Genomic DNA, 17,995 nt, shown 5'->3' on the forward strand with positions numbered 1-17,995 from the left:
CGATGGTGTGATCATTCACCTAGAGCCAGACATCCTGGAATGTGAAGTCAAGTGAAAGTGAAAGTGAAGTCCCTCAGTCCTGTCCAACTCTTTGCGACCCCATGGACTGTAGCCTATCAGGCTCCTCCGTCCATGGGATTTTCCAGGCCAGAGTACTGGAGTGGATTGCCATTTCCTTCTCCAGGGGATCCTCCTGACTCAGGAATCGAACCTGGGTCTCCCGATAGGAAACATCACAATGATCAAAGCTAGTGAAGGTGACGGAATTCCAGTGGAGCTATTTCAGATCCTAAAAGATGATGTTGTGAAAGTGTTGCATTCACTATGCCAGCAAATTTGGAAAACTCAGCAGTGGCCACAGGACTGGAAAAGGTCAGTTTTCATTCCAATCCCAAAGAAAGGCAATGCAAAAGAATGTTCAAACTACCATACAATTGTACTCATCTCAAACACTAGCAAAGAAATGTTCAAAATTCTCCAAGCCAGGCCTCAACAGTACAAGAACTGTGAACCTCCAGATGTTCAAGCTGGATTTAGAAAAGTTAGAGGAACCAGAGAGCAAATTGCCAACATAGGTTGGATCATCAAAAAAGCAAAAGAGTTCCAGAAAAACATCTATTTCTGCAACACTGACTATGCCAAAGCCTTTGACTGTGTGGATCATAGCAAACTGTTAGAACTGAATATGGAACAACAGACTGGTTCCAAGTCGGGAAAAGATTATGTCAAGCTTGTATATTGTCACCCTGCTTATTTAACTTATATGCAGACTACATCATGAGAAATGCCAGGATGGATGCAGCACAAGCTAGAATCAAGATTCCCAGGAGAAATATCAGTAACCTCAGATATGCAGATGACACCATCCTTATGGCAGAAAGCAAAGAAGAACTAAAGAGCCTCTTGATGAAATTGAAACAGGAGAGTGAAAAAGGTGGCTTAAAAATCAACATTCAAAAAACTAAGATCATGGCATCTGGTCCCATAACTTCATGGCAAATAGATGGGAAAACAATGGAAACAGTGGCAAAATTTATTTTTTGGGGCTCCACAATCACTGCAGATGGGGACTGTAGCCATGAAATTCAAAGACGCTTCCTCCTTGGAAGAAAACTTATGAACAACCTAGACAGTATATTAAAAAGCAGAGACATTACTTTGCGAACAAAGGTCCGTCTAGTCAAAGCTATGGTTTTTCCAGTAGTCCTGTATGGATGTGAGAGTTGGACTGTGAAGAAGACTGAGCACCGAAGAATTGATGCTTTTGAACTGTGGTGTTGGAGAAGACTCTTGAGAGTCCCTTGGACTGCAAGGAGATCCAACCAGTCAATGGTAAAAGAAATCAGTCCTGAATATTCATTTGAAGGACTGATGCTGAAGCTGAAGCTCCAATACTTTGGCCATCTCAGCGAAGAGCTGACTCATTTGAAAAGACCCTGATGCTGCGAAAGACTGAAGGCAGGAGAAGAGGACGAGAGAGGATTAGACGGTTGGATGCCATCACTGACTCGATGGACATGAGTTTGAGTAAGCTCCAGGAGTTGAATATGCACAGGGAAGTCTGGCGTGCTGCACTCTGTAGGGTCACAAAAATTCTGACGTGACTGAGTGACTGAACTGAATTGCTATTAACAGAGTGAAAAATGTTAACTAAACATTCCTTCCAAAACATTCAAAGAGAATATAAAAAATAAGTAGAACAGAAAAAAGAAATAGAGCAATAAAAGTAGACATTAATAAGTTAGAAATAAAAAAATAAGTTAGAAATAGTAGAAGTGATCTATGTAATAAATTGAAATAATAGGACTGATCAACACTCTCAAGGACTCCCTCCCTTCAAAATATAAGCTAAATGCCAATAACTTTAATCAAGAAAAAAAAAGGACATAATTAAGAGGAACAGGAATCATACACAGCCACTTATTGCTGTACTGAAATTTTTAAACATTTAGAAAAAGGATGACTTTCAAATAATTTTTTCATGAAAATTGACCCAAAGAAGAAAATCTAAATAGAATAACAAACAATGAGTAATATTTAGAAGTATGTCAAAGTCAAAAACATTTTTTCTAAATTCAGGAAATAAGTCACTGCTATGTTAAACTGTTCCAAAGTAAAGAAACTAAGAAAACCCTTCCAATACATTTTATCAAGACAGCATAACTTTGCTATCTACACCTAATAAAGAGGGTATGCATATCAGAAAACTAAAGGAAACTCTTAGCTATGAATACATATCCCCAAATCTTATACAAGGAGGCAATTTATAAATAACTATCAGTCCGTCTAGGCTAATAGTCAAGGCTATGGTTTTTCCAGTGGTCATGTATGGATGTGAGAGTTGGACTGTGAAGAAAGCTGAGCACTGAAGAACTGATGCTTTTGAACTGTGGTGTTGGAGAAGACTCTTGAGAGTCCCTTGGACTGCAAGGAGATCAAGCCTATTATTGGTAAAGGAAATCAGTCCTGAATATTCATTGAAAGGACTGATACTGAAGCTGAAGTTGCAATACTTTTGCCACCTGATGCGAAGAACCGACTCATTCGAAAAGACCCTGATGCTGGGAAAGATTGAGGGTAGGAGAAGAAGGGGACGACAGAAGATGAGATGATTAAATGGAATTACTGTCTTGATGGACATGAGATTGAGTAAACCTGGGAATTGGTGATGGACAGGGGGGCCTGGCATGCTGCAGTCCAAGGGGTTGCAAAGAGAGACTGAACTGAACTGAACACACTACTGATTCAGTTCAGTTCAGTCGCTTAGTTGTGTCCAGCTCTGTGGACCCCATGAATTGCAGCACGCCAGGCCTCCCTGTCCATCACCAACTCCTGGAGTTCACTCAAACTCAGGTCCATTGAGTTAGTGATGCCATCCAGCCATCTTATCCTCTGTCATCCCCTTCTCCTCCTGTCCCCAATCCCTCCCAGCATCAGAGTCCTTTCCAATGAGTCAGCTCTTCGCATGAGGTGGCCAAAGTATTGGAGTTTCAGCTTTAGCATCAGTCCTTCCAAAGAACACCCAAGGCTGATCTCCATTAGAATGGACTGGTTGGATCTCCTTGCAGTCCAAGGGACTCTCAAGAGTCTTCTCCAACACCAGAGTCCAAAAGCATCAATTCTGCAGGGCTCAGCTTTCTTTATAGTCCAACTCTCACATCCATACATGACCACTGGAAAAATCATAGCCTTGACTAGACGGGCCTTTGTTGGCAAAGTAATGTCTCTGCTTTTTAATATGCTGTCTAGGTTGGTCATAAGTTTTCTTCCAAGGAGCAAGCATCTTTGAATTTCATGGCTGCAATCACCATCTGCACTGCTTTTGGAGCCCCAAAAAATAAAGTCTGTCACTGTTTCCACTGTTTCTCCATCTGTTTGCCATGAAGTGAAGGGACCAGATGCCATGATCTTAGTTTTCTGAATGTTGAGTTTTAAGCCAACTTTTTCACTCTCCTCTTCAATTTCATCAAGAGGCTCCTTTGTTCTTCTTCACTTTCTGCCATAAGGGTGGTGTCATCTGCATATCTGAGGTTATTGATATTTCTCCCAGCAATCTTGATTCCAGCTTGCTTCATCCAGCCCAGCATTTCTCATGATGTACTCTGCATATAAGTTAAATAAGCAGGGTGACAATATTCAGGCTTGGTATACTCCTTTCCCAATTTGGAACCAGTCTGTAGTTCCATGTTCAGTTCTAACTGTTGCTTCCTGACCTGCATACAGATTTCTCAGGAGGCAGGTCAGGTGGTCTGGTATTCCTATCTCTTTAAGAATTTTCCACAGTTTGTTGTGGGTTCATTACTCCAATGAGAGAGAAGTATGTTAGAATAAGTCAAAGGTGAAACATATGATGATCATCATAGACTCTGAAAATGTATGTACTTCAAAAAAAAAAAAAAAAACTTAACTCTGTTAGAATGCCTCTGCAACATTATCCAGACAAGTGTACATGTGTGTGCACGTGCAGAGTATGTTTTACAGATAAAGTGTGATCTACTAAATTCAGCAAGTTAGTCTTGAAGAAATCAGTTAAGGGAGTTTCTAAAGTAATGAAAAAGTATACAGAGAAATGCAAGAACACTCTTCCTAACACTGTTTATAATAGCAAAGCTTTGAAAACAGCTTGAATGTGGGCTAAATAAATGATGACACATCCCATCAGTTGGGTGGAATACATGCACTAAAGCCTGATGACAGCTTAGAGTTACTGCCAAGGAAAGATGCCCACAATATAGAAGTCAGTGGAAACAAATGCTATATAAGGATATGGAGAATATGAGCCCATTTTGATGTAAGTATGTACACAGAATGAAGGAATATAATTTTTTAGAATATTCCTTAGACGGTAAGAGCTGATTTTTTGAGAAAAAGCTTCTGGTAGGTGCCTGGGATAGACAGAGACCTTAATTGGTAAGTGTGGGACTTCTTGGGTCAAAGGGGGAAATTTTCTTATTCTATAGCAGGGGGAAAGGATAGCCCTGGTGGTCCAGTGGTTAAGACTCTTAAGACTCTGCACTTCCACTGCAGGGAGCAGGGTTTCAATCCCTGCTTCAAGAACCAAGATCCCACGTGCCACATGTGTGGCCAAAAAAATAAAAAATAAAATGGGGGAGGGGAGATGAATGAAGTTAGGAGGAAAAAGTCATGCCCTGTGATATGATCCTGCACAAGGACTTTCTGAAGGCGTAATAAATTCTATAAATAAAAAAATAAATAAATGACTCACAATTGTTCAATAGAATGGAAGTGTATATGAGTGAGGGGGTGATAGTCTGTAACTAAGATACTATGTAACCTCAGAGAAACATTAGATAATAAGAAAGAAGTATGAAAGTGGGAGACAGTGTAACCAAATAACCCCCCCAAAGTGTACAGATATCAAAGGCAAGTCTTAAGCCCATCTCAGCTCATGAAGCTGGAACATGGACCAAGCCAACGAAACCTCAGGGATCAGGCCACAGCTGAAGTCCAATAGCAGGGATTTGCTATTGTTTGTGTGTGCATGTGGATGCGTAAAGTGGTTTACATGTGTTTAATGCTATAGTGAAAGTGAAAGTCGCTCAGTCATGTCCGACTCTTTGCGACCCCGTGGACTATACAGTCCATGGAATTCTCCAGGCCAGAATACTGGAGTGGAGTGGGTAGCCTTTCCCTTCCCCAGGGGATCTACCCAACCCAGAGATCAAACCCAGGTCTCCTGCACTGCAGGATTCTTTACCAGCCGAGCCAAAAGGGAAATCCAGAGAGCCGCTCTCATGTCCAAAGAAAATGGCAAATTTACAAGGTGCTTCTAAGTACAGAAACAAACAAACTCAAGACAAATGTTGTTTCTTCAAAGTAAGACATGCATGCTATACCTTAAAATACTCTTGTCATTGTTGGCTAATTGGCCTGAAGGAAAGTTAAAACCTTTCACCCATCAGACTACTTTTCCTCATTTATTTAAGAAATATTAACATAAGTGCATCAGGCGCTATGGTTGGCGCTGCAAATATAAGTTTAAATAAAGTGTGAATATAATACAATTGTCTGCAGGTCTTCTTTGAGTACATTTTAAGCTCCTTTAGATCAGATACTCTGTCTTACTATAACCTTGAGCATTCTCTGAAACTTACCATGTATGTTATCTCTTAAGGAATAAATGGTATTTAGTCTCTTATGGAGTAAGATCAGTGGTTAAGTACAGTAAAACTTAAATACTATAAGCACACTTTGAACTAAGTTTCATAAAGGACATGCATGTTCACTGAATTTTTTCTGATGTTGACTGAATAAAAAAAAAAAAAACTATATGGGGAAACAACAGAAACAGTGACGGATTTTATTTTGGGGGGCTCCCAAACCACTGCAGATGGTGACCACAGCCATGAAATTAAAAGACACTTGCTCCTTGAAAGAAAACTTATGACCAACCTAAATAGCATATTCAAAAGCAGAGGCATTACTTTGCCAAAAAGGTCAGTCTAGTCAAAGCTATGGTTTTTCCAGTAGTGATGTATGGATGTGAGAATTGGACCACAAAGAAGGCTGAGCGCCGAAGAATTGATGCTTTTGAACTGCGGTGTTGGAGAAGACTCTTGAGAGTCCCTTGGACTGCAAGGAGATCCAACCAGTCAATGGTAAAGGAAATCAGTTCTGAATATTCATTGGAAGGACTGATGCTGAAGCTGAAGTTCCAATACTTTGGCCACCTGATATAAAGAGCCAACTCATTAGAAAAGACTCTGATGTCGGAAAAGATTAAAGGCAGAAGGAGAAGGGAATGACACAGGAGGAGATGGTTGGATGGCATCACTGACCCAATGCACATGAGTTTGAGCTGGTGAGGGCCAGGGAAGCCTGATGTGTTGCAGTCCACGGGGCCACAAAGAGTTGGACATGACTGAACAACAAAAATCTTTAAATCTTTAAACTGTTATCCAATCAGAATATGAAATACAAGTAATACTTGAAGGTATTGAAAGACCATTATTAACAATATTCTACATTGCTTATTAGTATCCTAACATCTCCATGTCCTCATGCTTTTGTATTTTAAACTCTAATTCAGAATTTCTCAAAATATAAAATCAGAAAATTACAGATGGATTAGAAGATTTATAGAATTCCAAGAAAACGCTCACTTTAAACAAAATTCTGTAAAGTAATTATCCTTCAATCAGTTCAGTTCAGTTCAGTCACTCAGTTGTGTCCGACTCTTCGCGACCCCATGAATCGCAGCATGCCAGGCCTCCCTGTCCATCACCAACTCCCGGAGTTCACTCAAACTCACGTCCATCGAGTCAGGGATGCCATCCAGCCATCTCATCCTATCGTCCCCTTCTCCTCCTGCCCCCAATCCCTCCCAGCATCAGAGTCTTTTCCAATGAGTCAACTCTTCACATGAAGTGGCCAAAGTACTGGAGTTTCAGCTTCAGCATCATTCCTTCCAAAGAAATCCCAGAGCTGATCTCCTTCAGAATGGACTGGTTGGATCTCCTTGCAGTCCAAGGGACTCTCAAGAGTCTTCTCCAACACCACAGTTCAAAAGCATCAATTCTTCAGCGCTCAGCCTTCTTCACAATACAACTCTCACATCCATACATGACCACTGAAAAAACCATAGCCTTGACTAGACGGACCTTTGTTGGCAAAGTAATGTCTCTGCTTTTCAATATGCTATCCAGGTTGGTGATAAGTTTTCTTCCAAGGAGTAAGCGTCTTTTAATTTCATGGCTGCAGTCACCATCTGCAGTGATTTTGGAGCCCAAAACAATAAAGTGTGACACTGTTTCCACTGTTTTCCATCTATTTCCCATGAAGTGATGGGACCGGATGCCATGATCTTCATTTTCTGAATGTTGACTTTTAAGCCAACTGTTTCATTCTCCTCTTTCACCTTCATCAAGAGGCTTTTTAGTTCCTCTTCACTTTCTGTCATAAGAGTGGTGTCATCTGCATATCTGAGGTTATTGATATTTTTCTCAGCAATCTTGATTCCAGCTTGCGCTTCTTCCTGCCCAGCGTTTCTCATGATGTACTCTGCATAGAAGTTAAATAAACAGGGTGACAATATACAGCCTTGACGTACTCCTTTTCCTATTTGGAACCAGTCTGTTTTCCATGTCCAGTTCTAACTGTTGCTTCCTGACCTGCATACAGATTTCTCAAGAGGCAGGTCAGGTGGTCTGGTATTCCCATCTCTTTCAGAATTTTCCACAGTTTATTGTGATCCACACAGTCAAAGGCTTTGGCATAGTCAATAAAGCAGAAAGAGATGTTTTTCTGGAACTCTCTTGCTTTTTCCATAATCTAGCGGATGTTGGCAATTTGGTCTCTGGTTCCTCTGCCTTTTCTAAAACCAGCTTGAACAACTGGAAGTTCACAGTTCACGTATTGCTGAAGCCTGGCTTGGGGAATTTTGAGCATTACTTTACTAGCGTGTGAGATGAGTGCAATTGTGCGGTCGTTTGAGCATTCTTTGGCATTGCCTTTTGTTGGGATTGGAATGAAAACTGACCTTTTCCAGTCCTGTGGCCACTGCTGAGTTTTCCAAATTTGCTGGCATATTGAGTGCAGCACTTGCACAGCATCATCTTTCAGGATTTGAAGTAGCTCAACTGGAATTCCATCACCTCCACTAGCTTTGTTCATAATGATGCTTTCTAACGCCCACTTGACTTCACATTCCAGGATGTCTGGCTCTAGGTCAGTGATCACACCATCATGATTATCTGGGTCATAAAGATCTTTTTTGTACAGTTCTTCTGTGTATTCTTGCCACCTCTTCTTAATATCTTCTGCTTCTGTTAGGTCCATACCATTTCTGTCCTTTATTGAGCCCATCTTAATATAATAAAATTTTAAAAATTATTCAATAAATACTATCTGCTTTGTATCAAGGACTATTCTAGGTGCTGGAGACACAACAAAAAACCAAACTATATTCCTTCTTGGAATTTACATTCAAAACCTAGAAATACTATGAGAACAGGCCTTAAACAACACTGACAAATGGGGAGGAAATAGAACTAGAATCCAGAAGGATATTTAAAATGTTCAGGTGCTCTTAAGTCTTGTCAACCATAAACAAACCAACAAAAAACCCATCAGAATGTTGTTGGAGAATTTAAGACAGTAGTCTGTGAGGGCCCAGAGCAGGCTGCGCCAAAATGTGCCTCCATGGATGATTGAGTATTTTGAATTAAAGTTACTTAAGAAATGGCCAAAGCAAGATGGACACTCTGATTCCCCCATCTGTCTCCCTAAAAGCAGGAAATAAATCTCTCACATGAAAGATTCACCTCCATTCCCTGCATCTGGAAGTAGAAGGGCACCCTTATTGCCAGAGATGGGGAATTTGCTATCTTCTCCCCTCTCTCTACCCTGAGGGGTGAGAACAGCAACTTTCTTATATAATATTTTAAAATATTAATTAATTTGGCTGCCCCAGATCTTTGTTGCAGCACATGGGATCTTCAGTCTTCACTGTGGCATGCGAGATCTTTAGTTGCAGAATGTAGGATCTACTTCCCTGATCAAGGATAGATCTCGTGCATTGGAAACACGGAGTCTTAATCACTGGACCACCAGGGAAGTCCCCAGCTTTCCTGTAAAGGAGACGAAAAGGCTCTTCGTGCACACACAGCTCACAGTGGAGCCAAGACTTAAAGCCAGACAGTTTTGATCCCTGAGTCTGTGCTCAGGTCCTGAGCTATGCAGCCCCCCTCCCCCACAATCTTTTCCTGCTGGAATTCTGTCTAGAAAGTTTAGAAGGGCAGGGTCATGGTAGTATACAAGCAAATTAAGAAAACAGGAATCTCACAAGCTTGATTAGATAATGAATTCCTATCAAAATTAATGACTTTCATTTCATAGCCATGAGATCATTACCAAGTTGGAAAAAAAGTAATGTGTCTTGGTAATGAAATGTCTTTTTAGGGTTTCCTGAGAACAAGATGAGAAAAAACTGTAAGTATGATTGCCAGGGTAATATCTGGTTTGAGTGTGTTTGAAGCCAATGCCCTTCTTTTCTACCCCTTGACTGCCTTCCCACAGTGTTTTAGGGCATTTAGGAAAATCTGTGTCCCTAAGATACTGGGAAAATACTCTGGATCTGCAAAAATCTTTCCTTGCTCTACCCTTCCTCAGTCTTTAAAGATTCAGAAACTGGTAACTTATGCCTTCCTAAAAGAGAAGATGTCTACCCTGTTTGTTTTATACTCTGAATTTTCATAAAATGAGTATTCACAGAGAGAGTTTACCAAAGAGCATTTTTTAGACATTTTTAGAAAATTATCCTGGCTTGTAAGCCTCCTGCAGATTAATTGTGTGGATGCCAAAAAAGATGTATGAAAGCATGTCCCAGTGATGCTTTTCAAACTATGAATATCAGTGTCTGTAAGATCCCCAGGTCTTCCAGATGGCAATCTACTTTTGTCATTCTGTATCTAAAACACATATTAAATATATTCACATCAAATTTTTAAATTGTTATAGATTATCATTCCCTCCATCTCCCTTTTCTCTCCAAGCTAAACAAAACTGCTGAAGTAAAAGAAGGAAAAGGTGTATTTTATACATAACTACACGAGAGACTCTACTGTCTACCTTTCTGCAAGAATGAGGAGGAGGCTTAATTAAGCTGAAGTTACTGATGGTTAAACCAAACTTTCTGATAGTAGGGTAAAGAGGAACAATGACATAAATATATTGTTGAACTCAAAGTATTGCTGACAATCGGAGAATTCTCCAGCCAAGGCAAAATAAACACTTACATATACAGGTTTACCTATTATATGATTACATCAACTTCAGTAAAAACTATTGGTGTCAAATGGTTCTTATGTCAAATAAGATTTTATTCACTATTTTTTCCTGGTCATGAAATCAGTGTTCACTATAATAAAAACAGAAAATGAAGAGTAGTCAAAGTGACAAATCGAAGTTGAACAAAGTGACAAATCTCATAATTCTATTCACCTGAACCAACCATTACTATGACCAACCTAGATAGCATATTCAAAAGCAGAGACATTACTTTGCCAACAAAGGTTCGTCTAGTCAAGGCTATGGTTTTTCCTGTGGTCACGTATGGATGTGAAAGTTGGACTGTGAAGAAAGCTGAGCACCAAAGAATTGATGCTTTTGAACTGTGGTGTTGGAGAAGACTCTTGAGAGTCCCTTGGACTGCAAGGAGATCCAACCAGTCCATTCTAAAGGAGATCAGCCCTGGGATTTCTTTGGAAGGACTGATGCTAAATCTGAAACTTCAGTACTTTGGCCACCTCATGCGAAGAGTTGACTCATTGGAAAAGACTCTGATGCTGGGAGGGATTGGGGGCAGGAAGAGAAGGGGACACCAGAGGATGAGATGGCTGGATGGCATCACTGACTCGATGGACGTGAGTCTGAGTGAACTCCAGGAGTTGGTGATGAACAGGGAGGCCTGGCGTGCTGCGATTCATGGGGTCGCAAAGAGTCAGGCATGACTGAGCAACTGATCTGATCTGAACCATTATTAAACCATGTGTATACTGAGAAATATTCTATTTATATGCAGTTACATAAATATTCTATCTTTTAACTCAACTAGAAAGAATAAATTAGCTTTCTTTTCATTATCAATTATCTAGCATTACACATTTCTGTTAATCTATTTTTTTCAACAATAAAAGTAATACATATAACACTTCCCCGAGTGATAAAGAGTCTGCCTGCCAATGCAGGAGACATGGGCTCAATTTCTGATCCAGAAGGATCCCACATGCCATGGAGAATGGAGCCCGTGCATCACAACTATTGAGCCTGTGCCCCAAAGCCTGTGTCCCACAGCGGGAGAGGTCGCCACGATGAGAAGGCCTCTCACAGCCAACTAGAGCGTAGCTCCCATTTGCTGCCATCATTTAAAGTTCATGCAGCAATGGAGAACCAGCACAGCCCAAAACAAATGAATAACACATGCAGACAGATTAAGAACATGTTTATTATTACACAGAGACAAGTAAAAGAACTCTCTCCCAAGGAGCAGCTACTGAACAGTCTTCTGGGCATCCTTTCAGAAATATCCACTGTATACACATGAATGTATCTTACTCTACATATTTTTAATTGTATGTAATTGGAATCTAACTATACATACAGTAAGCATCTTGCTTTTTTTGTTTTTTTACTTAATATCATATCCTACATTGCCATACTAAAAAGATCAGCAGTCTAGCCTGTTTCATACAATTTTTCAAATGGTATACTTTTCTCAATTTTCAATGATAACACAGTTTTATACTCTATAGGTATATTATTACTTATATAACCAATTCCCTGTTGATAGAAAAATTGTTTTCAATTTTATGCATTTATAAATAATTTTTCAGTGGATATCCTTTCCACACTTGTAGAAATATGTCTCTAGACTGTATTTCTTAAAGTGGAAATTCTGAGAGTAAAAGGACATACACATTTAAAGTTTTGTATATACTGTTGACTGAGGCTTGCTTGGTTTTTTAAATTTTCATCAATTTATACTCCCACCAAGAAGATCCTACTCAACATTTTCCCCAATGATGGGTATTACCATTTTGTCTATGCCAATCTAATAAATGAAATATGATCTCTGCTTATTTTAATTTCCAGTTCCTTATTTGTCATGTGGAAAATCTGTTATTTTATTCATTGTTCTATACAGTGTCCATTGGTGTTAGTGGTCTGTTTTTCTGTTACATGATATTTTCTTATAGATTTATGAAAATTATATTACAGAAACTAAGCCTTTGTCTTTCATATAGACTGCATATTTTATTAAATTCCCACCTGTTTATTTTTAATGATATTATTTATCATTAAAGGCATTAAATGCAGTAACTACACAGCACTGTGGCTAGCTTTGCTATTTATACCACCTGTCTCTCTCTTACTCAACCATAAGATTCATGACAGCAGAGAATATATGCTGCTCACAACTGTACCTCACTTCCCAGATTAGAATATTTCCCATATCAGGCAGCCAATTAATCTCTGATGAATGAATGAAGCTTCTATTGAAACCCACATCCACTGGATTCCACGTTCCCCCAACAGGACACAGTCTCTGTTACCAAGGATGCCCCTTCAGAATACTGTATAAGGAATTAAGAGGCAAGACACTTGGGAAAATATGCAAAAGGGAAAAGGAATATATATATATGTGTGTGTGTGTGTGTGTGTGTGTGTGTGTGTGTGTATGTATGTATATATTCAGAAGATCCTTAATTTTATATATATATATATATGCACACATATATATCTTCAGAAAAGCTTCCTAATTATATACACATACCTACACACATATACACACACAGGAGTAGCAGATTAACAAAAATCTTCTCAGGAATAGCAGTGTGAAAATATAAGTTATAGTTAAGAGTGTGTGTGTGTGTGTACGAGTAGAAAGTATATTGAGAATTTATGTCTCTTGTTGCATGAAAAAATCAATTTGAAAGCCACAAAACATGCATTGCCTGAAATCATTGTATGCTATCTTAGTTACATATGTTGTTATTATGCTATTATTTTCCATTACGATGTGAGTTTTAGGGGGTTCTAGTTATGTCAGTTTTAAGTCCCTTAAATGGATTTAATGTAGCTCCTTTAAATCCTCCCTTAATCAAAAAGGATGCAAAGAATTAAGGAAATAAATGCATATATTTAAGAAATACATACCCTATATATGCATATGTAATGTATAGCATATATTACAAATAAATATACATTTACTGCATATAAAATCTCTGATACAAAATAATTCTAGACAGTCTGAAAGGACAGTGCTGGATTAGAGATAAAGACCTAGGTAGGACTGAGAGACTACAGATAAAATGACTGAGGTCACAGGGGAACGGGAAGGGACAGACCAGCCATGGGGCTTGAGGATTTCAAGAATACTCAAGTATTCTTCTTATTCTAGAATATGAAGTTGTATTTCAAGTATCGGAGAGTCAATGAAAATGCTGACTGTGTGTGTGAGGGCTTCCTGGAGTCTGAAATAAATATTGGTGGAGACAAGAGGAAGAACTGAGAAATTAACCAGAAACCTATAATACCAGGTTCTCAACACGATCTTGAGGTTTACATCTCAAATATCTATTGAACACCAGCTATGCACCAGACGTGTAGGCTACCAGTGTATGAGATGTGTGATGCTGTGTTCAGAGAATGAGTAAAATAATAGAATATAGCATTTCAACCTGGAGGGAACTACAAAGAAAACTTTGTTTCCTCCATCTTTGATAAAGAAACCAAAAGGAAGGTGTAGCTGCAATAAACATGGGGCTATGACCTTCTATCAGTTGATCTGGAACTTTCTTGCTATACCCAACAGTTACAAGTAAAGTTTATTTTCAAAGACACATTTAAAAGGCAAAAACAACATAAAAAATGAAGAAGTGGAAGAAGAGAACATTACTATGAAGGAGAAGATGACAACAAAAGTATCCAAAAGAGTTGCTTGTATATTTTTGAGATTAGTTGTTGGTCAGTTGCTTCATTTGCTATTATTTTCTCCCATTCTGAAGGCTGCCTTTTCACCTTGCTAATAGTTTCCTTTGATATGCAGAAGCTTTTAAGGTTAATTAGGTCCCATTTGTTTATTTTTGCTTTTATTTCCAATATTCTGGGAGGTGGGTCATAGAGGATCCTGCTGTGATGTATGTCAGAGAGTGTTTTGCCTATGTTCTCCTCTAGGAGTTTTATAGTTTCTGGTCTTACATTTAGATCTTTAATCCATTTTGAGTTTATTTTTGTGTATGGTGTTAGAAAGTGTTCTAGTTTCATTCTTTTACAAGTGGTTGACCAGATTTCCCAGCACCACTTGTTAAAGAGATTGTCTTTAATCCATTGTATATTCTTGCCTCCTTTGTCAAAGATAAGGTGTCCATATGTGCGTGGATTTATCTCTGGGCTTTCTATTTTGTTCCATTGATCTATATTTCTGTCTTTGTGCCAGTACCATACTGTCTTGATAACTGTGGCTTTGTAGTAGAGCCTGAAGTCAGGTAGGTTGATTCCTCCAGTTCCATTCTTCTTTCTCAAGATGGCTTTGGCTATATACAAGCAACTCCTCCAGCTCAACTCCAGAAAAATAAATGACCCAATCAAAAAATGGGCCAAAGAACTAAATAGACATTTCTCCAAAGAAGACATACAGATGGCTAACAAACACATGAAAAGATGCTCAACATCACTCATTATCAGAGAAATGCAAATCAAAACCACAATGAGGTACCATTTCACACCAGTCAGAATGGCTGCGATCCAAAAGTCTACAAGCAATAAATGCTGGAGAGGGTGTGGAGAAAAGGGAACCCTCTTACACTGTTGGTGGGAATGCAAACTAGTACAGCCACTATGGAGAACAGTGTGGAGATTCCTTAAAAAACTGGAAATACTGCCTTATGATCCAGCAATCCCACTGCTGGGCATACACACTGAGGAAACCAGAAGGGAAAGAGACACGTGTACCCCAATGTTCATCGCAGCACTGTTTATAATAGCCAGGACACGGAAGCAACCTAGATGTCCATCAGCAGATGAATGGATAAGAAAGCAGTGGTACATATACACAATGGAGTATTACTCAGCCATTAAAAAAAATACATTTGAATCAGTTCTAATGAGGTGGATGAAACTGGAGCCTATTATACAGAGTGAAGTAAGCCAGAAGGAAAAACACCAATACAGTATACTAACGCATATATATGGAATTTAGAAAGATGGTAACAATAACCCTGTGTACGAGACAGCAAAAGAGACACTGAGTCTTATGGACTCTGTTGCAGAGGGAGAGGGTGGGAAGATTTGGGAGAATGGCATTGAAACATGTATAATATCATGTATGAAACGAGTTGCCAGTCCAGGTTTGATGCACGATACTGGATGCTTGGGGCTGGTGCACTGGGACGACCCAGAGGGATGGTATGGGAGGGAGGAGGGAGGAGGGTTCAGGATGGGGAACACATGTATACCTGTGGTGGATTCATTTTGATATTTGGCAAAACTAATACAATTTGTAAAGTTTAAAAATAAAATAAAATTTTAAAAAAAAAGTATCCAAAAGAAGTGAGAATATATGATAAGAATAATATGTTATGCTAAGCCTGTGACATAAATCACCATGTTAAAGCCATCAACCACATTATGAATGTCTGTAAAGAGCAAAGAGGAACACAGAATAAACTACTGCAATTTTTGCTGAGTGTATGCCAAGCGCACCTGGAAGGTGCAGATACAGATCTCCACAAGCTTAAAGGAGATCCCTAACAAGATGGAATGGTGAGAAGATGGGCTCATGTGGGACGAACTTCAGAATCAAAAAGGAAGTATTTAATATGCATCCCTTTAGAGTCCCCTCGCTCACAAAACTATACCCTAGACGACTCTCCTCTTTTAATCAAAAGTCAATCTACAGCTACGGCCATCTTTCATGCTCAGAAATAGATTTAAATATTAATACTAAACATCGTTTGCTTTAGTGCAATAATAAAACATGAAAAGCCTCAATTAAGGAGCAAGTTATAAAGCTGCTGTAACTGTTACAGGATCATGTTGAATAGACAAACTCAGTTGCCTTGAAAAGCCAATCATACTTCTTACCCAGCAACTCATACAGAGAATTCAGAATCGATTTCCAAGATTCCCCTGCTTCTCTCCCAGCAACATCAGCGAAGTGTGCAGCACTGCTATACACATGCAGCCTGTCTATACACTCGAGCACAAGGTTGATCATTCCCTGGAAAGGTAGAAAGACAACCATCAGAAACTGTGATTCGGCTCACAGGCAAAAAAAAAAAAAAGAAATTGTTAAGTTGATTTTTTTTTTTTAAACGTCTGGCTTAAAGTAAGTCTGTTAATCATAAAGAACATTGAGATCATTTATTCAAAGAACAGGAAGAAACACACTTGCATGTGAAATAAAATGTTCTTGAACTATTTCAAATGGTTTTTAAATCCTGAGTGCTATTCTCAAACAGAAACAGAACTAATAAAAATATGTATTTCTTACTTACTGCAATAAATTGCAAGGTTTAATAGTAGGTTGATTAACCACATCAAAAAAGCATTCTACTGTGAGTGAAGAGGTTCAGAGAGTGCCACCCCAAAATAAGCCACTTCAGCATAAGGAATATTGGGGCTGAAGGCCATTGAGAAAAATCAGACACGAATAATTCCTACCCTTCTCCACTCCACCAGAAGGACAGGAGGACGTCTGAGACAATGCCAGTCTATTATCAGTCCAGAGCCTGCACAGAATAATCTATGCATCACACCAGTCATTATTATCCATTAGTTTCCACCTTGTATTTACCTTCTGACAATTTGTTGCTCCCAGAAGCTCAAAATTCCTTTCCTTTGTCTTATCACTTCTCTACAAATTTTTTTTTTTTTTTTTTTTTTAATTAGCATGCTACATAAACCTGAGTTCTAACCACTTGTGAGACAGGCTGGGACCCGGGACCCTCTGCCTCAATGCTTGCTTGCACCTGGACACACCTCTTCTAGACAACAAAATACAAGGAAACGGTATGGGACTAAAAACAACTGCGTACATGCACAGCCAGGACAAATTCTAGACAAAAGATACAAAGAGACTGAAAAACTCAACTGCCACTTTTGAAGAGCCTGAAGCAAAATCAAGGTGCTGCACATGTCCCCTACATGTAATATCACTTAAGAGGAGGGCAAACCATCTAAGCCAACCCTCCCACCTGACTCCTGGATACAACGCTACCTTGCCCCATGTAAGGAATCAGGTTGTCCCCCTCCTTCATGGAGTGAGCAAACAAAGGAATCTGTTGCTTGTTCTCCCTTCCCCTGTGCTACAGCAGGGACCCCAATAAAGCCTTGCCTGAATTCCTCGTTTGGCCTCTGATCAATTTCTACTGACTGGGGAAGGCCAAGAACTCTGGTTGGTGATATTTGGAGTCACTCATCACTGAATACTCCCATGTACACACACAATGCATACATTAGTAAGCTTCTATTTGTTCTTCACTTGTACATCTATCTTTTGTTGGTGCAACCTGCAGGGCCCCAACCAATGAAGTCGAACAGAAGAAAATGATTTTTCTCCTCCCCCACATAAACATAAGAGGAGATCCTTACTCTTAGGGAAGATATTATCACCACCACCACCACCAATCATCATCATCACTTTTTAACAGTAAATTGAAGATGTACTAAATACAGGAAAGCTCATGGAAAGATATTTAAGGCAAATCAAAAATTCATTATAGAAACTTTGTAAGAAGCTATCTACATTTCAAATTATACTTTTATTATTATTTCTAGATCAAGATTGTCAAAATGAGGCAAAGCACACGAATGGAAAAGCTATAAGGAGCTGACAAATTAACTTACTTCACATCAAGAATTTAAGAGGCACTATGGCCCTAAGACAGAGAAGGCAATGGCACCCCACTCCAGTACTCTTGCCTGGAAAATCCCATGGACAGAGCTCTGAGCCTGGTGGGCTGCAGTCCATGGG

At 39.3% G+C, this 17,995-nt stretch overlaps 1 protein-coding gene across 1 annotated transcript in view; it reads right to left on the reverse strand.

Moving 5' to 3' along the window:
- Nucleotides 1–17,995, reverse strand: part of RYR2 (ryanodine receptor 2) — an 819,609-nt gene that overhangs the window by 386,702 nt on the left and 414,912 nt on the right. Inside the window, exon 16 of the mRNA XM_070364567.1 lies at nt 16,105–16,240. Coding sequence (XP_070220668.1) covers nt 16,105–16,240 — 136 coding nt within the window. The remainder of the gene's footprint in view (nt 1–16,104; nt 16,241–17,995) is intronic.

The sequence above is a fragment of the Bos mutus genome, chromosome 28 (genome assembly GCF_027580195.1).
Source record: "Bos mutus isolate GX-2022 chromosome 28, NWIPB_WYAK_1.1, whole genome shotgun sequence".
NCBI classification, from domain to species: domain Eukaryota; kingdom Metazoa; phylum Chordata; class Mammalia; order Artiodactyla; family Bovidae; genus Bos; species Bos mutus.